The sequence below is a fragment of the Falco cherrug genome, chromosome 14 (genome assembly GCF_023634085.1).
Source record: "Falco cherrug isolate bFalChe1 chromosome 14, bFalChe1.pri, whole genome shotgun sequence".
NCBI classification, from domain to species: domain Eukaryota; kingdom Metazoa; phylum Chordata; class Aves; order Falconiformes; family Falconidae; genus Falco; species Falco cherrug.
In genome coordinates, this window is record NC_073710.1 from 1,515,962 (window position 1) to 1,540,633 (window position 24,672).

General features: G+C 57.6%; 1 protein-coding gene across 6 annotated transcripts; it reads right to left on the minus strand.

Annotated features, from left to right (window-relative positions):
- Nucleotides 1–24,075, minus strand: KIFC3 (kinesin family member C3). Of its 6 annotated transcripts, none has more exons than XM_055726443.1 (21): nt 23,310–24,075; nt 15,517–15,631; nt 13,778–13,923; nt 12,304–12,451; nt 9,995–10,191; nt 7,589–7,654; nt 7,153–7,296; nt 6,824–7,063; nt 6,417–6,590; nt 6,126–6,273; nt 5,907–6,037; nt 5,701–5,812; nt 5,263–5,444; nt 5,082–5,186; nt 4,723–4,853; nt 3,922–4,045; nt 3,322–3,451; nt 2,980–3,209; nt 2,189–2,323; nt 1,728–1,836; nt 1–1,200 (listed from the first exon to the last, which is right to left on the minus strand). In XM_055726443.1, exons 1-21 carry the CDS (start codon nt 23,703–23,705, stop codon nt 1,175–1,177), a joined length of 3,189 nt encoding a protein of 1,062 aa, XP_055582418.1. In that variant the 5' UTR covers nt 23,706–24,075; the 3' UTR covers nt 1–1,174. The 6 variants fall into 6 exon arrangements, with proteins under 6 accessions (XP_055582418.1, XP_055582417.1, XP_055582419.1 ...); XM_055726442.1 differs by having other exon boundaries at nt 9,995–10,209; XM_055726444.1 differs by lacking the exon at nt 23,310–24,075 and adding an exon at nt 20,313–20,469 and having other exon boundaries at nt 9,995–10,209.
- Nucleotides 24,076–24,672: the final 597 nt, after the last annotated feature.

Below are 24,672 nucleotides of genomic sequence, written 5' to 3' on the forward strand. Positions count from 1 at the left end.
TGGCTTTAACAGTTTATTTAAAATAAGTTTTGTTACAAAACAGGATTTTTTGTTTTTAATTATTAAAATACATAGAAACATCTAATCTTACAAAAGGCTAAATTTATTTCTCCCCCCCCCCCCCTTTTCTTTTTTTTTAATAGAATACGCTGTGGAAGAGCGAGAGGAGAGGGCTGTGGTGGGAAAGAGCCATCAGTGCATCCAGTCAGTTATCTGCAGCAGCAGGTGGTGTCCCCACAGGCGGGTGCTCAGAGGTCCAAGGAGCAGTGCCATCTTCTCCCATACCCCTGCCAGCTGCTCTCCCAAAAGCCAACAGGCTTTTGGGCTGGAGGTTTGCATTTGTTTGTTTGTTTGTTTTCCACTCGTTTTCCATTCCCAGACCATGTAAACAGGGTATAAATATTTCAAACACTTTCATCTTGATCACACTGTGATCTCTCTTGACAAGACAACTGGTAAATAACTTCACAATAGCTTCATTCAAGACCGCTAAATCCACCCCGGTGCCACGTAACGCGGGCAGCTCCGTGTCAGAGCGGCTGGTGCAGGGCCCTGGCGACACGGTGAGTGGCGGCTCGGCTCATGCAGGGCACCAGGCTGCCTTCATGCAACAACAGGGCTTGACAAACCTACCGGGAAAGGAGCTGCTGGGATTTTTTTTTTCTGGCTTAAAATAGAGGAAGTGCTGCTCTGAAAGACAGTGGGCAGCTGCCTGGACATAGTCTGGGGGGAAGCTGTGGCCAGGGTAGCAGAGACATGTCCCGGGGCTCACCTGGCTCTAAGCACCCCCTGCAGCCGGATACCTCTACTCCTGTAAAAACAAAGCTGGAGAGACAGAGGGAGCACCCAGCAGCTCCCCACTCTGGCTAAAAACATCTGTCCGGCAAAGCTAAAAAGTCACAGAGCTGAGTGTCTGAGGGGGCAGATCCCTGCCCAGCACCACTCTCCCCCACTCTGAGATGCATGGCCAGCTGCTGGGAGACCCTGGCCTCGTGCTGCTCATGATGTCCATCCATACATCCATACAGTCCAGGTAGTGCTGTCACCCTCTGGTTTGGGGTCCTGGTGTATGAGGGAACGGCACCGAAGCCTTCACATCTTCCAGCAGCCAGCTCTCCATAGCACTGTGAGGGGCTGGGTCCTGCAGTGGGTTTGATGCCAGGGCTGGCACTTGTCACACGGGGACCGGCCTCAGCTTCCCTGGGGGGGGAGACACATGTGGGTCACGCCAGGCAGGGGGCAGAGCCACCGCTGCCCCCGCCCCACCCAATGGCATTTCAGCAGGTGCTGCACTAAGCTGGTACTGCAAGCGTCCCCAGGAGCATCCCCGTGAGCGGCACAGCCCAGCACCCCACCCCTGCCCGGGAAGCGGGGCCAAAGCAGAGCCCTCCACCGGCTCCCGGCCGCAGGCACTCACCTGGCAGCCGTGGCTGCCCCTAATTCAGGCTGAAATCGAAGGGGAAAGAGCTTCAGCCCAGGGGCACTGCTGCTATCACTCCCCCACCCCCAAGCCACTGGCAGTGGCTAAGTACCAGAGTGCTAACCAGGCTCCCAATGGCTAATTAGTTAATGAGTTAACCGGTTAATGGGATGATTACAAATCTTCTTTTGTTTTCCCCCACCCTGCACGTGGCTGGGACAGGCTGGCAGTGTGAGCCTCCTCCTCTGGAGGGACCCTGGCTGGGTGCCTGGGTTGCGGAGCAGGGCCATGGTGTCCCACCACCCACCTGAGGTCTGGAGCTTCCTGCGGATGGAGGCGGCGCGGCCAGAGAGCTGCCCCGGGCTGGGGGATGCGTGGCCCCGGCCAGGGGCTGCTGCAGTCCCTGGTGAGTCACCCTGGGAGGAGATGGGGCATGGCCCCAGGGTCAGCCCGTGCCAGTCCCCTGGGGAAGGCACAGGGAATAGGCTTGCAGGCAGAATGTGCCCGCCTGGGTAGCAGCATCCAAATCTGCTCTAGGGTACGCTGGGGCTGCTGCCAGACAGGGTCTGGAAGAGCCAAGGTGGCAGCATTGGCCAGGGGCTGCTGCCTGGGGACAGCCAGTGTCCCACCAGGGGATGGTCCCCAATGGAGGTGGCTCCAGGGGAACACCCAACAGCAAACTGCCCTGGGGCTCACATGCGGGGGCAAAATAGGGGAGCCCCTGAGGTGAAGGGGCCACTGGTGCCCTTCCTCTGCCCCCCCAGTTACCTCCAGCTGTTCCTGGCTGGGCCAGGAGGCCAGCTCGGCCTTGCGGGAGACAGGACCCAGCTCCACGGAGCGAACCCTCTCGGCAAACTTCAGGGAGCATAGCGTCTCACTGGTGTTCTTCTCAGCAGGGGAGACCTGCAGTTAGGCAGGAACAGGCAGAACATCACCCTGCTGCCCGCCTGCATGCCCCCAGCGCTCCCCTGCCCCCGCCAACGCTCCCGTGCTGGACCGGCGAGATGCTATTATTAACCTGCCGCTCCCAGGATAGCCCTCTTCACCCGTGCCTGGGCCAGCGTCTCAGCCAGCCAGATCCTCTGTCACCAACTGCCCCAGCACAAGGGACAGCTGGGAAAAGCTGCAGCAGGTGGCAGGGGCTCAGGCACCCCCAGGGGGCTCGGTGTGGGTGCAGGCAGCTGGGGCAAGGGGAGAGGCACAGGACAGGAATGGAGGAACTGCCAGAGCCTAAATTCCTCTCGGCAAGAGAGGGGATGGGGAGATGCCAACATGCCCATAGGGATGGTATCCATGTGCAGGCAGGGAGGGCAGCACTGTGGACCTCCAAGTTCACACACACACCCCCTCAGCCTTGTCTGAGGGTGAAGAGATAGTGACAGAGCTGCCCCTGGCACCATGGTTACAGACCGGAGGGGTGTCCCCATGGGCAAGCCCAGTCCCCTGGTCCCAGCCCAGCTCCTTCCTCCAGCATCCCTCCTGCAGGGACCAAACCCATTCCAAAAACCATGCTGACCAGACACAGGGATGCCAGCAGGCCCCAGGTGCCCAGCCTCTACCTGCACCATCATCAGAGTCTTGCTGTCACCGCTGAGTGAGTCCTGCAGCAGGTAGGTCAGCTTGGAGTTGCGGAAGGGCACGTGGCCCTGCCGGGAGCGCAGGGCGTAAATGACGTCACCCAAGGCCGAGAGGGACTTGTTGATGTGCTGTGCCTCACGGAGCCGGCTGCCTTCTGCGCCCGACCGCCCAACCCGCTCCGACCCCGCCAGGTCCACCAGGTTCAGCTTCCCTAGGGGCACACAGCCAAACCCCCCCAGCTGGCATCAGCGCCCAGCCCCGCACACCCCTGGGCAGGCCGTGGCCCAGACACCCCGGTGAGGGGCTTGCTGCATGGCACTCACCTGTGGTACGGAGCCCTGTGCTGCGGTCGAGGCCACGGACGGTGATGATGAGCAGGGCGTGGGAGCGGGAGCTGTGCTCGTTCAGGTTGGTGCACTCCGTTGCCCGATTAACGTGGCCAAACTCAAAGACCTGGGGGAGCCCAGGGAGGTGGGGGGTGAGGCCAGCCTGCCCCAAACCCACCACAAAGCCCCCGCGACCCAGCAATGCTCAGGGATGTAACTCGAGCAACAGCCCTGCACAAAGTGCCTGGTCCATTGGGGCGATGACTGCAGTCAGGTCTCAGCCAGGGAGACACGCTGAAGGCAGAGGGTGACAGGCAGGGCACTGTGGTGACAGCCAGCATCCTGCTAATGCCCCCCCACCCCCCCCCACCCCCCCCCCCCGGGAGCTGCCTGGGGCCCACGTTTTTATTTTTAACCCCCTATGGCCCACCCCAGGGGACAGTGACCGTCACATCGCACCCAGAGACCTATTTTGGTCTCTATCGCTCCCCAATGCTTCAGACATTCCTGAATCCGGGGGTCATGCAGCAGAGGCACACACACCCCCCAGTTCATCCTCACCACCCTCCTGCTCCCGCTGCCCCCATCTCCCTGCACCTTGTTGATGTCCTCCACGCTCTGCACCCTGAACTCGGTCAGCCCGGGCACGTAGAGCTGCCCACTGCCATCGGGGCACAGCTTGATCTCCAGCTTCTCCTGCGGCTCCTTTCCCAGCAGGTCCCTGGGAAGAGGTGGGAAGAGGAGTACCCATTACCATCCCTGCCCCATGGGGGTGACATGCATGGCACCCCTGCCGCAGCTCAGGGCTGCGTGCCAGCACTGCCAGTGCAGCCATCTCCTCCTGGGGATGCTGCGTAGTGTATTTGTAGACCCGGGTTCACTGGCTTCCCAGGTGCCTGCTCCCACCCAGCCCAGCGCCCATGATCTCATCCCTGTTCTTTATTGCCGTTCCTGGTCCCCGTTATCCACATGGATGCACTCCCAGCCTCCTCCCGGCCCCTCCTGCCCGTGGCTGGGCAGGGGAGGAAAACATGCTCCCAGCTCCCAGTTAGTAATTTCTAAATATAATGTCTCGGTGGGGCAGGGGCAGTTGCGGTGGAGAGGAAGATGCCCCAGCCGCTGCATCAGAGCTGAGGGAGCAGGAGTGATGGCAGGGCTGGGAGTCTGCATAAGTAATGGAGCTTGAGGAAGAGTGCTTTGAAATGGTGGTGTGCACCAAAAAAACCTTCAAAATAAACCCTTGCATCACCAAATCCAGTACCCAGTGGCCTGGGAGCAAGCTGTGTGGGCAAGGCAGGGCTGGTGGGATGGGGAGAACAGTGTGGGGTGATGCCCACTGATGCCAGCAGCCCAGCAGCTCTGCTCACCCCAGCAGGAAGCTTCCCCCCCGCCCAATACCTGAGTGCCTCATTGTAAATCTCGGCAGCGCTGACACTGATGGCATAGTCCCAGTCGGCCGCCTTGCCCCGTACCTCGGAGAACAGGAGCTGCAGGGCCCGCTGGTTGATTCCTGGGTTTGCTGCCGTTCCCTGATGGATTGAGGTGAGAAATGGGAGGAGAACACCCTCCTGCATTTTTTTCTGAGCAGGAGCAAAGCTTTGGGGGGAGAGCTGCATAAGCCCCTGGGCAGCAGCAGTGAGCATCACTGGCGCACACTGGGGCCGAGCTGGCCCCCAGCCTGGTTAGGGGAGGATGCCAAGACTGGGCACCGTGGGATGGGAAGCTGAGGAAAAAGAGGGAAGGAAAGGCAAAATCACCTCCATTGTGTAGGTTTTCCCTGCCCCCGTCTGCCCATAGGCAAAGATGCAGACATTGTAGCCATCGATGCAGGAGGTGACCAGGGCTTGAACTTCCTGAAACACCTGGGAGGGACCAGATTGTTTCAGAGAAGGTGGCTGCATCCCCCCTCACGCCAACAGTGTGGATGGCAGCACCCACCTCCTCCTGGGATGCTTGTGGGGGGAAGACCTTATCCAGCTCAAAGGACACCTGCTTCCCCTTGTGCAGGAGATGCAGGACAGCATCATCATCAGCATCAAAGGTCACCGCGTTGGCCGCCTCTGGACCCTCGCCATCCTCCTTCATGATGGGGCGGACTCGCCCAAAAACACGGATGTTTCCTTGGGGCAGGGGGGTGCAGAGATGGTGTCAGCCCCAGCGCATCCTGCTGCTGCCCCCGGTCACCATCAAATGCCGGGTGGGCTGAATGCTGCAGCCCACTGCTGACCAAAGCATTCCACCACCAGCCCAACCATCTTACAGGGGCACGGAGCACCCAAAGCCATGGTGCTGGGGTGCAGTGGGGCGATGCTCCCCTGTCCCTTTTGCCCCCCCTCCCACACTCCCACGACAGGACCCGCTGCCCCTGCCGCACACCTTTCAGCCGCACCAGCTCGTTGTGACACTTCTTGCGGAGCTGCAGCTCCCGACGGTACTTGCGCAGCAGCTCCCGGTTGGTGCTGTGCACCTCCTCGATGGCCTGGCCAATCTTGTGGGGGATGGAGACCAACGGCTCAGTGACCCCCCCAGCACCTCCACCCTCCATGGCGGGGAGCCGGGGTGGTGGTCACAGGGGAGCTAACCTCAGCCCTGGCGTTCCGCAGGGTCTCCTGAAGGAGCAGGGGGAAGTCGCGGACCTGACGCTTCAGGCTGTTGTAGTCATGGGTGAGGGTGCGCAGCGCTGGCTGCAGTGTCAGTAGGTTGGTCCGGACGCCTGCAGGCACGAGGCAGGGTGAGATGCAGGTGGCACAACACCCCAGTACCAGCCAGGTGACCCTGTGAGGCCCCTGCACTCTCCTCACCTGCCAGGTTTTCGTGCACTGCCTTCATCTCCACTTGGGCACGGGAAAATGCCTCTTCGATGGCACGGTTCTTCTCCTCCTCCATTGCCTGCATCTCCTCCAGCATCTGCCCGTGGGCTTGCTCCAGCTCAGCCTCATACATCACGATCTGGGAGAGGCACAAGGGCGGTGTAAACTCCAAGTCAGTGACCACCGGCTGCCGCACTGCACCACACGGTGAGCACCATGCAGGCAGGAACCGTGATGCAGCCAGGCAGGGCAATTTCTGATTTACACCTGTTGTGCTCGGACCTGAGCTCGGAGCTGAGCCACCATCTTTTGGGAACTCTGCAGCTGCTGCTCCATCTCCTTCAGCACTTGCCTCTGCATCCCCACCTGCTCCTGCAGGTACTGGTTTCGGGACTGGCTCTCACACAGGGCTTGCTTTGCTTTGGCTGACTCCACCTCCACTGTCTTGATGATGTACTGGGAGGAAAACCACCCGGAGATGGAGTATACTGGGGAAGCAGCACCCAAGGGGCCCAGGACAGAGCTGGTGCTGCCCGAGGGGGGACAATTTACAAAATCACAGTGCTGTGCCGAAGTGCTCAGAGCAGAGGGATGGGTAGCACTTGCAGGACGTGCACTGGGCACTGCTAGGCACCCAGCCCAGCTCCCCTTGCCCAGCCAGAAGAGATAGAAAGCCCCATGATGCTCACCTTTATCTGCTGGGGCTGGGACTTGAGGCTGGCGATGGTCTCCTGGCTGTCCCGCAGCCGCCGGCTGAGCCGTTCCTCCTCCTCAGCTCTCTCAGCCAGGGAGTCCTTGAGCCGCAGCTCCACCTCGGCCAAGCGGTTCGTCTTCTGCTGCACCTCCAGATCCAGCTCCGCCAGCTTGGCCCGCGTCTCCTCTGCCTCCCGCTGCAGCTGGGACAAACGCTCCTGCAGCTCAGCGTTCTCCTGGCCCCCAAACAGCAAAGTCAAGGAGATGTCACCCATGGGTGCCTGCTACCCTGCGGCCGCCGCCGCCGCCACCACCAGCGACTCACCTGGAGATGGGCACAATCCCGGCATGGCGCCTGCTGCTGCCGCCGCAGCTCCCGCAGCTCCCCCTCGCACGCTTTCATGTCCTGCCGCAAGCGCTCGTTCTCAGCCGCCAGCAGGTCACGATGCTTCTCCGCATCCGTGCCGCCCTGCCATGGCAGGGGGTGGAAGCCTGAGGCACCCCAGGGCCCCCCGGCCTGCTGCACCCCAGCGAGTCCCCAGCCCACCTTACAGGGAGCCCCTGCCTGCCACACCGGGGACCCCCCAGCCTGCTGCATCAACAAGCTTCTGCCTGCTGGCCCCTGTCCACAGCAGCAGGGCCGCCCCAGGCTGCAGCACCCGAGGGTGCCCCCCCTGTGAGCCCCCTCCCTCCTGACGGCCCCTCAGCCCCAGCGTCCCCCCGGGCAGGGCTGGCTCAGCCCAAGCCCAGCAGCAGCTCACCAGCTCTGAGCGCAGCCGGCTGATCTCCTGCGCCTGCTCCAGGAGCTTCGCCTTCAGACTTTCAACCTGTCAACACAGGCAAGGTTAACGAGGCGGCATCTCGGCAGCTTTTGGAGGAGACCCCACGGTGCCACCCAGGCCACCAACATCCAGTCTGGCTCACGCCTTTGTTATGCCTTAATTTTCCACCTTGCTCTGAGCGCCTGATTCACATGAGCTGATTAAAACGAGCACTAATGAAAGCCTTGCTTCGACCTTGTTCGACCATGGGTATAATTTGTCCATGTTGAGCATTAGCAGAGATCATTATTAAAAAAAAAAAAGAAAAAAAAAGCATTGTATTTGGAGAAGGAAAAAACCCAAACCCATCTGTAATTTTGTTTAAAGAACCAGAAGTGCCTTGTCCTGCCCTTGCAACACAGCTTCACTTCACCTTCTTTATTTTTCTTTCTAGGAAAGTCATCTTGGGAGAAAGAGGGAGCAGGAGCCCTTCGAGTAGACTGCATGTCTGAGTCCGACAGGAGGATGCTCCCCAGCCACCCCTATTTGGGCACCTGCCCATCCCACGGGGACTAGGTTGCCCTTGTCCAAAGCCAGGTGAATTTCAGAAATCCTCAAATTTTTGTGCAGGGGCTAGCAAGTCTCCCTGGAAAATATGCAGCTATTCAAACGAATGCAGCAGTGAGTGACTGGCAAAGCCAGCAGTCTCCTGGGCTGTTTTTACGTGGTTTGCCTGGCTGCTCTATCCCTTGGCCCTGTGCCCCAAACCCTACAGCCGCTGCGTGAGCACCACCACCTCCCCAAAACTCACCCCAGGGAAAGCCAGACCTGGCCATGTGCTTCACCCTCATCCCCCAGATCCCAGCCTGGCTCCTGGTTTCCCCGCACCAGAAAGCTGCCCCAGCGCCAAGCCTCTTGCTGGGATGCAGCAGGCTATTGCCCCATCCCAATAACCAGCTTTTTCTAAGCACCTGGGCCTCCGTGGATGATAATTTAGGAACTGCTGATTAATAACAAATGCAGATGTGCTGACACAGTGCTGTAATTAATAAGTCATTAAGCCATGCCCTTGCAGAGATGGCAGTGCGGTGGGCAGCACCCACTGTGCAGCACCCACTGTGCAGCCCGGGCGCTCGGCAGGGCACGGCCGGGGCTCTGCGGGCCAGCTCGGCGTGCTTGTGGCTACGAGCTGCGGCGAGCGACTGGTACCTGCCGGTGTCAGAACCTGCCTCCCTCCCTCCACAGCAAGTCTCCTCTGCTACGGCTGGGGGGCTGAGCACACCAGCCTCGCGCTGAAGTGGAAAAATCCCGTTCAGGAAGGTACATGATTAAGGTATTTTTTCCAAGTATTTTTTAAAAGAGGGGAGGGACCGAGAAGACAGAGCCGTGGCTCGTTGCAGGGAATCCGCCACCCCAGCCAGCAAACGTGCACGCCGGAGCCTGCCCAACGCTCCCCGTGCCAGTGGCACCTGAAAATGCTGATGCACCTCCATCCCCTACCTGCTCTGGCATCTCCAGCTGCATCCGGATCTCTGGAGGCGACAGGGACTCCTTGGCAGCCGGATCTGGCTCAAGCCGTGGCCCAGCCATCCCCGAGCTTTGGGGGTTCGGGTCAGCGCTTCCCTCTGGCTGGCGTCGGCTGCACTTGCTGCCGAACTGGCCAGCGCAGGGCTGGATCCTGCTGGCGCTCACGCTTGTGTCATGCAGAGTATGCCAACCAAACGCAGGACAATTACGTCCGCCTTTTTGACACCCGTGGAACAAGCAGAACCTGACTGTAACAGCTTCCACAACAGCCACATGCAAATGCCTTTATAAGCAGCCAGAATTTCAATCTCCCTGGGACGACCCAGGTCCTCACACTGAGAATGTGGCCACACCAGCACAGTAGATAGTTTCTGGGGAGGGGGGGTTCTGGTCACAGCAGCCAAAACACTCTCCCCTTTGGCAGACAACTCTGTGCCTTCATGTTCAACTTCCTACCTCCTGCTGACTCTCAAAAGCCACTAAAATTAATCCGCTGGGTTGGTCTAACAAGCTTATCCTGCAGTGGCGGTCCTGTGCTGGGAGGATGGACAATTGCTGCAGGGCTGCAACCCCGATGCCCAAAGCCCTTCCAGCCACATCACGTCCAAGGAGCCACGCGCCCTTGCCAGCGTTATAACATCAGTCAGAGGGCTGCGAGCACCCCGAGGGAGATGCAGCCTCAGCCAGTAGGACAGCCGCAGCGCTCAGGAGCGCCCGGCTCCCAGATCATACCGACGCACCTGAGCCAAGAAGATGCTCCATGATGGAGGTCCTATGCTCCTTTCAAGCATGGCCCTCACTAACTGCAAGCCATGGCACTTTGGCCAAGCCATAGCCTGAAGCTGGAGACCCCAGTGTGCCCCCCCGTCCCCACCATACCTGGCCTTGCAGCTGGAGAGAGCGGGATAGCTCGTCGCTCTCCCGGGCAGTGAGCTTCTCCTGCAGCCGCAGCAGCTCCTCCTGCAGCTGCAGCTTCTCCTCCTGCAGATGTGCCATGGAGGCCATCACCTTCTGGATCATTGGGAAGGGCCGGGCTGCTGGCAGGCTGGCACGTTTTCCACCACAGAGCCTCCCTCCTGCAGTGGGAGCAAAGACTGAGCCAGTCAGGATCTGGCCACCTCGCCAGGGAACAGGATGCCAGCTACAGGAAGAGTCCCCAGGGGCTGTGGCGGAGATGGGGCTGCGGGAAGTCTGACTCACAGAAGTCCCGTGGAGAGCAGTGACATGTCAGGAGATGCATCCCAAGTGCCACGGTGCTGACCACGACCAAGGTCAGTCAGGCTAACGGGTGGGGTCTTGCCGGATTTGGCCGGGGGGGGGGGAGCCAAAGGGACCTGCCAATGCCAGCAGAGCATCCCAGGCCATAACACAGAGTGCCTGCCCACGCACCGTGCTGTGACCCAGCCCCATCACACGCTGAGATGCTGCTGCCTCACTCAGATAACAACTGCCTTCACCACGGCGCTCTGATTCATCCCGGCATCCTTTTTTCTGAATGAGCAGGTGCCGGTGGAAAACCAGTATGTGATCGTGTTATTAAAGACTGCGTTATTACACACAAATATAATGGAAGCCAAATTAAAAATATACAGGTACCCTGAATGGCTGTATTGCCTAATCCTTGTGCATTTGGCTTCCTAACCTTCCTAGTATTATATTAAACATTGTTTTCTGCATGTTAATAGAGCCACCGGTGCTGACAGAAGCCAACCTGGCCGTACATCAGAGCCTACCAAATGAATCCCTACGTGATTTGGTAGTTCCCAAGAAGAAATGAGCTGGCCTGACTCATTCCCAATGTGGGGATGAGGCACTGTGGCGGGCAAGCTGGTGGCCAGGATCCCGGCTGCCTGGCGCCCTTCCCTGCCTGCCATGGATTTCATCTGCTGCCACCAGAAACCTGAGGTTTTAAAGGCAGAAGGCGATGCTGGGAATTGCTTCACTGCCTGCGGGCAGGTGCTGCCCGCCTTATGGGAAACATCCTGAATACAAGAAACAAGACTTTTTGTGTCTGTGAATCAGACCTTCTACCTTTAAAGGGAGTTTAAAAGCCAGCAGAATGGGTAAAAAATGCAACTCTGGGACCAAACCATAGCTCTGCTGTCGACTGCATGCCCTGGGACTTAACCAGCGACACCTGCAGAAGTGATCACTGGATTCTGTCCTCGTGTCTTGGGCTGGACACCCTGAAAGAGCATAACGGGTGCCAGCTTTTCTTCCTTTCCACGACAAAAGCTCAGGCAGGAGACTGTGAAGTTCTCTTTAAACCCACGCCAAACAAAACCGACCCCAAAACTTCTTAAGTTAACAGGAATGCCAGCTCTTGCCCCTTGGGGAGCATGCAGGGATAAGACAAGATTACAGGAGGCCCCAGGACTCCTGTGGACGCATCACCTATCTGCACACATCATCCACGCTAATCCTGGCCTGGGACTGAAGGCAAAGCCAAGTTCAAAGCCACAACACTGGCTGCCAGTCACACTGCCAGGCAGGGGTGATCCTGCACAAATAACATGCTCCTCCTTGCTCCAACACCTTTCTCCTGCAAGGGCATCCTTGGGGAGAAGAGATGCTGGCACGACATGCATTACATCTATGCCAGACAGACGCATGCTGGTGGCAACATGGGTCTGAGCGCAGCAGGCACGGCATGCTGACCCTCCTGGCTTCCAAAATGCTTTGAAACCCATTTGTAAAGCAATCCCTTTCCACAGGTCTGCCCCATTGCCATTGCCACACATGTCCTTCTTCCTGCATCCCTACTGGCAGATGCTCGGGCATGCAGCCAGGGACCACGCCAGGAGCAGCTCCCGAAATGCGCCCTGACAAGCCTGCACAATTCAGTCCCAATGGAGAAAGACGGGGAACTACAGGGATTCACCCGCCCTGGTGCAGCCATGCACACTGCGAGCATTTCCACAAACATTACGTTTTCCTTAGAAGGGAGGAAAGAGCAGTGGGTTTCCTAGCGCTCACCTGCTCTGTTCACCCAGTTAAATAAATTATCAGTTGCCTGGTGTCACCCGACAGCTGGCTGGTGTTTGTTTTCTACCGAGACCCGATCCCCCCGTGGTGAGCGCAGCCGCATGTCTATGTTCACCCTGAAAGAGGAGAGGTCCCCCCAGTACCCGCTGGCAGGTAGCGGGTGCCCATCCCATCCTGCTGCCATATCCCAGTTTCCCCCTTACCTGCTTTCTCCAGGTTCATGGCAGAGGCTGCCTGCACCGGCGTGGCAGCTGCCAGCTCACAGGGGGCTGCTGGCGGCTCCTCCGTGGCTGGTACCAGGGCCCGGCGCCCGCTCTCCTCCCACCGCCTTCCCCCGCTCTCCCGCAGGACCTGTGTCCGTGAGAAGAAACAGGATGGAGAGCCGAGATGCAGCAACCATGCACATTGTGATGGTCACGGTGTCGGCAGCCAGCGTTTCAGCGGGCTGGCCGGGAGGAGCAAGCAGGGAGGAGGTTGCAGAGGACAGCACAGCGGGACCTGGAGAAACTCTCCCTCCGAGGGATTTCAGGTTTGGGAAGCTGCCACGATGAACTCACTATGTTGCTTTTAGTTCTCTCCATGAACAACTCCTTCCCTCAGCATGGTCACACAGTTATACTGAATATTACCTATTTTTCTTTTTATGGCATTTAAAAAAAAAAACAACACAAAATGGACCCTGTCTTCCAGGCAGGATTGAATGTGATATTGAACACTCAAGTAATGCCATGCTCTGTGGGATGGAGCACAGCTCCAAAACAACCAGAAAAGAATCTAGAAGGAGGCAAAGGAATACAGAGAAGGTCCCGAATTTCTTTACCTGTCATATCTATCACTTGCTTGCAGAGGGTGGGAAATCGAGGGGGTGGGTGGGGCATTTATCCCCATTTATAAAAGCACTACAGCATGGATGCTTTTAGAAAGCCAAGCTGCCAACCGGCCAAGCTCGCAGAATCGCTCCCTGCCCCACTCAGAAGTGCCTTTTCTTATCTGTATCTTATCTCAAAGCCCATGGCCTCACCCCGCAGGCCACTGATGCTGGGGAAACCCGTCTCACCCCAGTAGAGGGGTGAATACCCGGCACATGCCAAATATTTCTGAGAGTAATTTGGAAGGAGGTGGCAGCAGCATCCTCCTGGAGCAGCTGTGTGTCTGCAGTGCATCTACATTTAAGACTCCGGAGGGTTTTGCCAGAGGGAATTCATCAAAGCTGGTGTGAGATAAGAAGGTGTTTTCCTTCTTTTTAAGGAAGGGCAATTTGCCTGAAGCCCAGAATGAACTGGCGGCAGCAACACCAGTACACCAGGTGTCCCAACACTGTCCCTGGCCACAGTAGCCTTCCTACTAGCCATCCCATGGGCAAACACTATCTCACAGCACAGCATTTTCTTATCCCCCTTCTGCCTTGAGCTCTCCTGCCTACGTGACCCAGAAGTGACCCAGAAAATGTTATTCCAGGCTGTTCCCTGGCATTTTTTGATGCCTTCTGACTTCCTGGGGATACTCTTCCCTCCCTGCCCGGGCAGCAGCTCTGAGGCATGCAGTGCCAGATCGAGATGGAAACTGGCTGCAGTGATGGGAGGGACCAAGGATGGCCCAGCAGGGTGCAGGGCAGCCTTCCCACCACCCCAAAAGCACCCTCCCCACCCGAGCCACGGCTGGCCCAGCACTCCTCACCTGGAAAGGCTGGCAGAGCCTGTAGGGGTTTGCAGTGTTCGGCCACCTCACACTGAGGATTTTATGGTTAACCAGTGCAGACAGCAGAGGAACCTGGGGAGAGGCATCCACTCTGCTCCCGGTGACAAGCGTGTCCTGCCCACAGCCTGAGACGGAGCAAAAAGTGTCACTGGATCAACCTGAGACCCCAGGACGGACACAGCCTTCGGCCTCCCTCAGCAAACTCACCTCCTCCTCCCTGCTGCCACCACTGCACTGGCACAGTGGAGACAGTGCATAAGTTTTATTAAAAATGTTAATTATGTTAATTAGAAAAATTAGCCCTTCAGGGGGTGGAGACTAGTTGCCAACAACTAGTAATGAGAATTTAGGGTGTAGCATCCGTCTGCAGTCTGCAGGACCAGATCCGTCCCCCCACTGGGGACATCCCACCCCTGCCCCTCACCACACTGCTCCACTTCCTGCGATCCTATCTCGGAAAAGCTGCCGAAGTCTGCTTGCATCACCGAAACCAGACAGACAGACCCTGCCAGTGTCACCTCCCTCTGCTGCCCCCAAATATTTCCTTTACTTGTCATGCAGCAAACCTGAAAGCAGACAGGGCAGCAGTTCCTGTGCGGCTCAGAAGGAAAACAGCATCTCGAGGAGCTTTTTCCTGTGGCTGTGTCCTCCTCTGCTATGGGCAAAGTGGCCGTCGAGGGCTACATCCCAATGGGAACTGCTTGGGGGCCCTGTGTCCCCTCCCCACCTGTCTGCTACAAGTGCTGCCACCATCATGGGCAGCCAAATGGCTTCTCTGGCAGGCAAGGAAAAAACCAACAAGCCACAAATCAAACCCCACTAATGCAGGGGTTTTTTTCCCCTAAAATCATCCGCAGGCACCTGGGCCAAAGGCTGTGAAGCAGCATCTGGAGGTAGATGTGCCCTGACGAAGTCAGTCCATTGCTCTGGACTTCTCCTCAGCCTATAATTAGCCATAACATTTTGCGAGCCATGAAAATTGAGCGTTTCCAATGCAGTGGCGAATGCCCGGATAAAAGGCGACGAGTTCCCCTACCCCGGCACGGGCAGAGGAAGCCCTGGGAAACCCCGTTTTCGGGGGGCTTTGGTGCCCCCAGCACTCCACTGGGCTGGCCCAAAAGCCAGGGAAGCAGCAGCGCCTGGATAAGCTGCTGCCAGCCCATAGGGATGGTGGACGCTGAAGCCAACAGCAAAAAAAGCCCAAGTAAGGGGGGGGGTGTCAGCCTCCCCCTTTGCCAAAACCTGGCAGGGAGGGGGGAAGGGCTGTTCCCCGACAAGGGGCTGCAGGCTGGTGCGCGCAGCCACCCCCCGCCCGCGGCAGGGAGAAGCCCCCGCTGAACTCACCCGCGGTGCCGCTGCGCTGGGGAGAGACAAGGAGCCGAGGCTGGGGAGAAGCAGAGAAGCGAGGGCTCTGTGTCTTCCCTGCCATGCCTATCGCCCCGTTTGCTTTCCTACATATTAAACTTTACCCTCTGTCCCCAAGGTTCTCGCTCGGAAGGGCCAGGAGGGCGATGGAGTCTGCCCTCTCCGCGCACCCCCTAGCTGTCTACCGCTTCCAGCCCGCTTCCGAGGCTCTGCTTCTCAAATCCCAAGCTTCATCCGGAAAGAAATGTGAAAAATGCGGGCTGGCCTGTTCCCGGCCTCTCCTTCCCGGGCGGGCACGGGGCGGGAGCGCCGGCTGAGCCCCAGGGCAGGACGAGCCGCCGCGCCGTACTCACCGTCCGGGGCCGGGGCCGTCGCCTCCCAGGCGGCTCCCGCGGCGGGCTCGGATCCCAGGTCCCAGGGCGTGCGGGATGTGATCATGGCACAGGGGTCCCGGGCGCGGTGACACCCCTGCGTACAAGGGCAAGGAAAGGCCTCTCAGCCCGGCCGCCCCCCGGCCCCGACCCCCCGCCGCAGCCCCGGCCGCCCCGGCTCCCGAATCCCGCGGAAAGTTGCCCCAGTCCCGCTCCCGGGGCCGCGGGTTCCCCCGTGCTCCCGGCGGATGTGACATAAACCGTGTCTGCAATTAATTCACTCATTCCTGAAGCCCTTCCAGGCTCCTCCTGACCGCGAGCGGGGGTTATTTATTGCCGAACTCCCGGACGGCGGGCAGCCCCGGGCCCGGGCCGCAGCCCCTCGCCCGCCGCCGCGCCGGGGGTGTCTGGGCGGGGTACGGGGGTGCGGAGCCCCGGTGCCGCCCCGCCCGCCGCGGGGGTCCCTTGTTCTCCCAGCCGGCAGCCGCGGTGGCGCGGGCGGGAGCCGCAGCGGGGCGGTGCCGGTGCCGGTGCGCAGGAGGCGCAGTCCCGCCCCGCCCGCGCCCCCCGGTGCCAGCGCCGGTCGGTACGCAGAGGCCCAGCAACGCCCCGCCCCGCGCCCCGCCGGTGCCGGTGCCACCCCAGCGGCGCCGCCCACTGCAGGCTAACGGGGAGCCGTGCTCTCGCCGCCGCCCCAGGTGCTCCGTGCCGGGCGCCCCCAGCCCCCTACAGACAAAGGGAGCCCCGGCCCGGCGCGGCGCGGCTCGCCCCCCTCCCGGCGGTGCTGGTGCCGGCTCCCCGGGGCCACTCACCGGGCTCGGGACGGCGGCAGCGGAGGGACAGCCGGCGCCAGCCCCGTCCCCGCCCTCCTGGGCACTTCGGTAACGGAAACGCCGAGCTCCGCCCCGCTCCCGTTGCTATGGAAACTCTCGGAACCCCCCGACGGGCGGCGGAGGCAGGGCTGCCCCCCCGCCCTGCCCCGGGCGGTGCCGGTTCCGGCGGGCGGGGGGTTGCGGGGCGCACGGCCCGTTCGGGCCCGGGGGAGCCCCCGGCGCGTCCCCAGCCCCTGTCGCCGGAGCCCTGGGGAGCTGGGGGGAGCCCCCTGTGCCCCCGGCGGCCCCTCGGCCCTTCCCCGACCCTCGGGTCCCCCGGTCCTCCCCGAGCACCCCTTGACAGAGCCCCGGGGGGCTCCCGGTGTGTCCCTGGTACCCCTGGTGTGTCCCCGGCCTTTTTCAGCCCAACCCAGGTGCTCTCCGGGGAGCCCCGGTGTACCCCCCATCCTGCCCACGCACCCCTCCTGGCACACAGCTCATTGGGGTGCTCCTGCCCCTCTCCTCCGACACCAAACCCCGGCTCAGCTCATTCTTCCCTGGGGGACAATAGGGACAGAGCCACCTGCACCACCAAGAAGGTGATCATAGTGCTGGTGACCCACACGCTAAGGACCGGAGGTGACAAACCGTGCCCTCGCCTCCCGCCGCGTCCCCACCGCTCCCAAACACCGGTGCATCCACTGGCACAGTTGCCAGCCAGCACCCAGGCTCGCCGGGGCCCAGGGACACCGATTTCACCGGGAAAACAACCTGTTTCTAACCCACAGGCGTGAAGAAAACAGCACAACGTGCCCCGAGACCTCTCCAAAGGCCCTGGTGTCAGAAAGGCAATAAAAAATTCTACTTTAAATATAATTTATACACATTTTTAGGGTGTGATTTGTATCTACCTGTCTGTATTGCACGTACAATCATTATGTTAATGGCTGGTTTGGGTGACACAAGTTACTCATGACTTGCTCATGGTAATTAACTGGCAGTACCGGATATTTCCCACAACAAAACTTCACTTGGCTTCCGCGGTGGCGGGTGCCCCGTGCCTATGGCTCACGTCTGCACGCCTGCTGTGGGGCTGACCCGTGGGGTGTGCAGGTCCTGCCTGGCTTCGGGGGGACACGGGTTTGGTGCCGGCCCTGCGGGGCTGGGAAGGGGAAGGCTGTGCCCACCAGCGGGCTGTGTGCCCTTCAGGCAAGGGCTCCTCAACCTCCCACCCTGTCACACTCAGTCGCAGCCTTTCGCTCACTCCTGGCCAGGTTTGGAGCAGGATTTGGCCTTGTCCTTCCATCCTGGCATCTCCCTCTTGGGTAGCCTCAGACCTGCCCAGGACAGACTGCCCCATCCCCTGCCACCAGCCAGCTCCATGGATGGGGGTGATGGAAAGGCACCGGGACATGGACAGATGGATGGACAGACACCCACACACCCCCACAGACACACACCCCCACATGACACACAAGCTGCTCCAGCCACTCACCCCAGGGAAAGGGGTCTGGGAAGTGTCACCTCCATACCCCCACACCCCTGGCACAGCCAGGCCCTGAGCAAGGCCGTACTGGCCTGGCAGCTGCCTCCACCTCTGTGCTGCGGCTGCCTTCCCCCCCCGCAGCCAGCGCAGCAGAAATACACCCAGCGCAAACCTCCCAGGCTCTGCAAAGCGGCGCCTCCCCTGCACCTCAGCTGAGCTTTATTGATGTTCCCAGTGCAGAGACCTTGGCTTGGATGGATGGGGCGGGGGTGCCTACAGACCCACGGATATAGTACATATATGTACCCCTAGAGCCCCTGAGCAGTTGTGCTGATTTGCATAAATACCCTATTAACTGTGCAGCTCCTTCATCTGGTTTGGTGATAATATTGACACACATAAAGCTACTTTCTACTTTCTGATAGCAACTGTAATGCCATATCATCACTGACTTCATTTACGAGCTGTAAGGGTAATATAAATGTTTATGTAAATGACTTTAACTGGTAAGTAATTTCCTGCCTTTTGAATGCTTCAAGTTTTTAATGGCATTGCTATTATGCAATGCATGTAAGTTGTATCAATTACATCAAATACGTCTAAATTAACTAGGCATATGTGTGAATTCCCCTGTTTAGAAAAATAACTTAATGAATAAGCATGGAACAAAATCTGAGATGCAGAAAGTGGTCTGTGCCAACAGTCATATTCAAATAGTATTAAAAACCCCACCCCTCTGAGCTGCAGGGCTGATCTTCGGCAAGGATGGCATAGTTTTCCACCAGCCCCAGCACACCAGGGACAGGATCCCCAGGGATTTGGAAGTGGGGTTATTTAGGGTTGGATCCATGCTGGTGGCCAAGTACCAGCTTCTTTTCCCTTGGCCACAATGATATTTGTGCCGTAAAAAACCCCAGCGGATGCCTGCTTGCTGCCGGGTGGGCCGGGGGCAGCATGGGAGCCTGTGCAGGCAGCAGGTGCCCTGCTCGCCTGCCCCTCTCTGGAGGGATTCATCTGCGCCGGCTGGGATAATCTCAGCCTGCTCCCCCAGTGATGCTCCAGTCCTTTTCTCAGATGTCACGTCTCTGAGACCTGAGCAAGCACTATCTGACGACATCGCTGGAGGTATTTTTAGAAACGCCACTTTGCAGGCAGACAGTGAAAAGGCAGCAACTGGCAGGTCTCACTGCCACAGCTCGCAGGTCCTGCGAGCACCCGGCAGGTAGCGGGAAGGCTCGATATATCGACGACCATCAGTGTTCAGACACTGCCCTCCACGAACAGCACCAGTGGCACTGGCCCGCCGTGGGGCACGCTGCCAAGGGACGGTGACCCCGGCACATTTTTAGCTCTTTGCTTTTAGCCCAGACTTTTTTGTTAAAAAGAGAGGTTAATTTGCCTTTTACTTGGATTGAAGGGAAGCTCCAGCAATTAAAACACATCGCTGAGCAGGGCCTTTTGCGTTAGGCATTTGTTCTGCCCTGAGCAAATATTTAACCTACATCTATAAGACAGTTAAAAAATGTCCCAAATCCCACCAAAAGTTTAACTGTCACTCACCTTCCTTCAAGCAACCCAGTAACCTAGGCCAGGGACGCAGGCAGGAGCATACCTGAACACTCTTGTGTGTGGGGATGCTCCCCCCCATTGGAAGCACCAGACGTCATGAGAATGTGTCCCCAGAGCACAATTAATTACAACCCAGCTCATTACTCTAATTTTGCTCCTCCTCGAGGAGGTGAGGGGATTTCTCAGCATTGCTGAGGCACGGTTTGCCAAGCTGACATGAAGTGCTTACCAAAGCAGGAACAACCCCCCTGCATTCCTACATCACCGTTTTGTGCAAAGATAGGAGTTTTAATTAAGTCTTAGCATGCTCCTGAGAAATTTAATACTCATTTTAAAGTTCACCAACTGAATTAATTCAGCCTGGAGGCTCTGATCCTTCAGATAGGGTTGCGTTGAGATGGGTGGAGAGCTGGAGCTGGGGAGGGACGTTGCAAGGATCGCTGCCTAAATCCAACACCTTGGGATGCTGCTGGCCGCAGCAGCAACTTCGGAGGGTGGCGGGGGGCTCGGCAGCTGCTTGGCTCAGCCCCCCTGGCCAAGCCCCGCGAGCCGGTTAGGCCAGGTTGGGGCTGCTGGGGTGGCAGGGAACAGCCCAGGGCAGCAGGGAGCTGGTGCGGAGCCGAGGAGCCAGCCGGGCCGGCTGGGAGCTGCTGCACGCTGCGGCTCGGCTCTGCCTGCGTCTCCCCCATGCAAATCTCCTTTCTATCAAGCAAATGACAAAAACAACATCTTTTTCAACCTGCTGTGCTCAGGCTGAGAAAAACTGTACGCTGTGCTCAGTCAGGGGAGTGCCTGCAAGGCGTAGCAGCCATCAGACAGGCGGCTCTTCCACCCCTCTGAATCTCTTACTTCAGACCGCATTGCAGAGCCACCAACCAAAACCTCAGCCTCCGTGTCTCCCCTTCACCTACCTTTTGCCTTTGTCATGTTCTGCAGCTGGCTTCAGGTACCGCGGGCGTTTGGCTTTAATGCTGGTGCTTCCCATAAGCGAAGCACCGCCAGGCTCATCCTGCACCACGTCAGCTGCTGGGGAGCTGTGAGCTGCTCTGCTGGAGGACTGCAGCTCACCTGCTAAGTCATTAATGTTTCATGGCATTAACCAGTATGAGCTCCTGCTTATAAAGCACTTCTTAGAAACAAGGCTAAGAGTAAGTACGAGGTGGCCCGGCCAAGGCTGAAACTGCCCCATCTGCTGGGGGATCGCCCTGCCGGTTTGAGCGGACCCAGCGAGGGGACAGCTTGATACCAAGTGCATTCCATCCAGGACATTTTATCCAGCAAATCAAATTTCAGGCTGTGCTGAAAAGGTCGCTGCATCCTGAGCAGGAACTCCTGGAGTTCCTGGTCTAGCAGGAGCCCACTGGTGGTCCTCTGGCCAGCACTTACAGGGCATCCTTGCGACCTTATGCTCAGGACCTCGGGTGCTTTCTGCAATTCTTTTTTAAACAAAAAAATGTATGAAGACAGAAGCTGCAGGTGGGTTACTGGGATTTTTTCAGAGTTTTGCTACTTCTGCCTCTCATTTTACCCTTGAGGCCAAGCCCCCGTGAATCCGCCAAGCCCCTTACCCTGACTGGGTGACACTGGTGACAGGGTGTGCAAAGATAGGGTTAGGCTTTCTTCTGCACAGGCAAAAGCGATGGGAGCCATCTCCTTTAAAAAATACGTTCAGTTCTCAGCAAAATCATTTATTTTTAGTGCCCTCCAATGTATACTTGGCTTTGGAGAAGAAATGAAGCTGAGGCAGTAATGCTGAATAACTTAGGGAAAAGAGTTTTGGGGCTGATGTAAGTGGCCGTGCTGTGCTGGGGTGGGGAGTGGCCGATGGAGGAATGCAGGGCTTGCTAATAATATCCACAGGCATGTAAAATGGGCACAGGTAAATCAGTAAGAGCCTCTACAGGGCAATACTCCTGTGGTCATAAAGTAAATGCATCCATGTAAAGGAAAATACTGTGATGGCAGGTGAGACATGAGATGGGCTCAGCTGCATCCCGGCTACAATGCAAAAGCTGCACCCGACAAAGAGAAGAATATGCAAACAAGGTCAGATATTCTTCTATGAAATTAAACAGCCCCCCTGCTAACCAGCTTTGACTGCTCGATATCGAGCTGTCTGCAGAATCCCACTGTGAGTCCAGCCCGGCAGGGCCACAGCCCTGCTCTCTGTGCACTCCGTGTCACCCACACATTTGAATGTGCCCTAGGGATGTTCAGCAGGCACGGTCCAGCCACTCCACTTGTCTGTGAAGTCTCAGGGCCATGATGTGCAGGATGCTGTACTGCCACCGCTCTGCAGCTCTGACACCAGAAGTCCTCCAGCGGGACAGAAACATTACCCTCCCATGCATTATTGACACCTGTTGTATGCAGCGGATGTCCCTATGTCTGCACTGGTGATGCAGCTCGGAGCCCGGTGGCAGCGGTGACTGCCAGCTCCCGGGTGGGCATCAGCAGAGCCCTTTGGCCGCAGCCTGGGGATGTGCTGGCTCAGCCGTGCCCAGGCCCCTGTTTGCATGCAAGCCACCCATTTCCCTGGCACCGCAGGGATGCTCCCACTGCCTCCATGCATTGCTGGGCGATCTCTTCCCTGCTGTTATCTTCCCTGAGCTGGAGCATGCCAGCCCACCCCATACTATCACAGCTTCCCACTTAACAAGGAAAAAGGCTGAGGTCTTTCTAATTGAACTTCCTGAAAGGTATTTCATGATGATTTAATCATTGTGGAACTAAGTGGGACCAAATTCTCACATTTTTCTTCTAATGTGCAATTGAGATGGTGAAGAAAACTGCACTCAATTAACAGGAAGAATTCCCAAAGAGATCCATGAATCTACCTGCCAAAATTTTTCAGAGGAAAATGTTTTTTCCTCTTTAAAACTTAACACACAAAGAGATACACAACTACCACAGAAACTCATCCTGTTTCAAAACAGAAGCAAAATTTCTTGTTCCCATGCTGGTGCTTCAAAGGCATCTTTCTGTTGCAGCAGACTACAGAATTGAAAACTTCAAATGAAGTGCCAGGGTCTGTCCTCAAAGCAGGTTTTATACCCAGTGAGGCTCTTCTGCTTCTCAGCTAAGCCAGTGGAAGTTGGGGAGACAATCAAAGGAAATGTTAAATTCCAGCCTCCCACTAAGGTTTAGGGAAAACAGAGCAGCACAGCGCTGTGCAAAGCTATTTTAGAAAAGAAAACTTCTACATCTATGCCCAATGAATATTAAACAGCCACACACTTCAGCTCTGCTGCCTGCGCCTGGCACTGCGTGAGCAGATTTAATTTGCCTTTATGAAGAGGAGCAGACCCACACCCCTATTTCCATGCATATGCCTTAGAGATGAGCGGGATGTGAGGGTGAACCCAAGTCCTCTCTGCCAGGAGATTCCTTGAGCAATCACTCACAACTGGAAAAACAGGGAGACATTAAGGAAAATCTGGCAGCACAGGCAGGAGGAAGAGAGAGGAGGGTTTATGCGGATTGACATGGAATAACTGCCAGCTTGCCACTTTTTTCATGCAAACCTTCCTGGGCTTTCAGGTCTATTTGGGGATCCTAGAGAGGTGTTGAGTGAAAAAAATAAGGGTGAGCTGGAAAAAGAAATGGTACACAAGGTGGGACTGAGGCATGGTTGGGGCACTCAGCATGCCAGCCGAAGTGGCACTGGGGCTCTCCAGGGCTCAGATGTCTCTATTCAGCTATATTCATCTTCAGCCCACCAGAAAAAAAAGTGCTGCTAATTAACTCCTTGGGAAACAGCTGCAGAAGAAATAGAGAGCCTGTGTGCAAACGTCCAGGCACATTTCATGAAAACGACATCAATCCAGAGGCATTTTCATCCCCAGCCTTTGCTTTTGACTCAAACTCTGCCCTGCTCACCCACCGCCCCACCGCCCCACCGCTCGCACCTGTGGGCCTGTCCAGGCCAGCCTTGGTCCAATTTCTTGGAAGCATCTTCCTCCACGGGCCAGTCTCTGCAGGGCACCCACCGGCTGGCAGCAATACTCTCCGAGGCCGTGGTGCTCACCCTCCTCACCGTGGGCAGGGATGCTCTCCGCAGCCTGCAGCTCGCTCCTGTTGCGGCTCGCCTTGCTCCAGCCCCGCACCGACAGTCCCACCAGAGCACACAGGGCGTGCATGGTGCAGCACAGACCAGGAGGGGCTGCCGGGCTCTGGGCACAGCAGACCTCTGCCGCCAGCCTCCCTAGGGCCCTGGGTGCAAGTGGCTGTGCTGGTGTAGCAGATGCTGGCAGTGGCCGGCTGGGGTGGAAGGCTTCACTGTGCTTTTCCACGCATGGTGCCATGTGGCTGGCACACCGGCACTGAAAAGTCAAGCCCTTTTTGTCAAGGGCTTTGTCAACTCCACCCCAATTGTTGATCCTCGAGTGAAGCCCCCCCACCCAGCAGTTCTCCTCTTCCCCTGTTAAGGGCCAGAAAATGTTTTTGTAAAGAGGGTCTGTAACAGTGCCTGGTGCCAGTAAGGTCTCAGCGGCTGATGCAGAGCCAGGGTGGCAGGACTCCCCAGGAACACTCCACTCACTGCCAGTCTCCCCAGCAAGCAAAGGCAGAGGATGGCTCCACACCCCCAGTGTCGCCCTTGCCAACGAACTTAGCCTGCGCAAACCTCTGGTGGCTCTGCCCCGTCTGTGACTGGAGATGGAGAAAGCAATGTCCTCTCCACTCCCATCTGCCAGTGCATTAAGAAAATGAGAGCCGATTAAGGTCCATACCCTCCTGAGCACCATTGGTCCTCAGAAAATTGCTGACACAACCGATTTAGTAGCACTGGCAGACAGGTGGGCTTTCCTCCCTCTGCAGACAACCAGATTTAGATGGGTTTTGGGCTGCTTGGGGCTGCTGCTCTGAGCATTTGCTGTAGTCAAAAGAAGTGGTTTAATTGCACAGAATGAGTGTGTTAATTGGATATTATTTTTTTCCCCATCACCTGTTAGAAAGTTGGCTCAGGCAGTGCCTTTCCTTGCAGACCTACTCCCCCACCATGTATCACGTGAGGATGCCAGTATGGGATGGGAGGGAATTCAGAGGAAAGCGCTCCTGTGTGCCCACACCACCACATCAACCTGCATCGACTGGAAGGCCCCACAGCACCAACACCTCTCCTGTTTCTCAAGGCAGGCTAGCTGGAAAGCCCCATTTCCTTCCCATTAATCTCCACCTGGGAGCACTTTCTAGAAGGCAGCCAGGAACATGAAAACCGGGGAGATTTGCAAAATAAACAGCGATCAAACGCAAAGACCTCTGTTCCTGCTC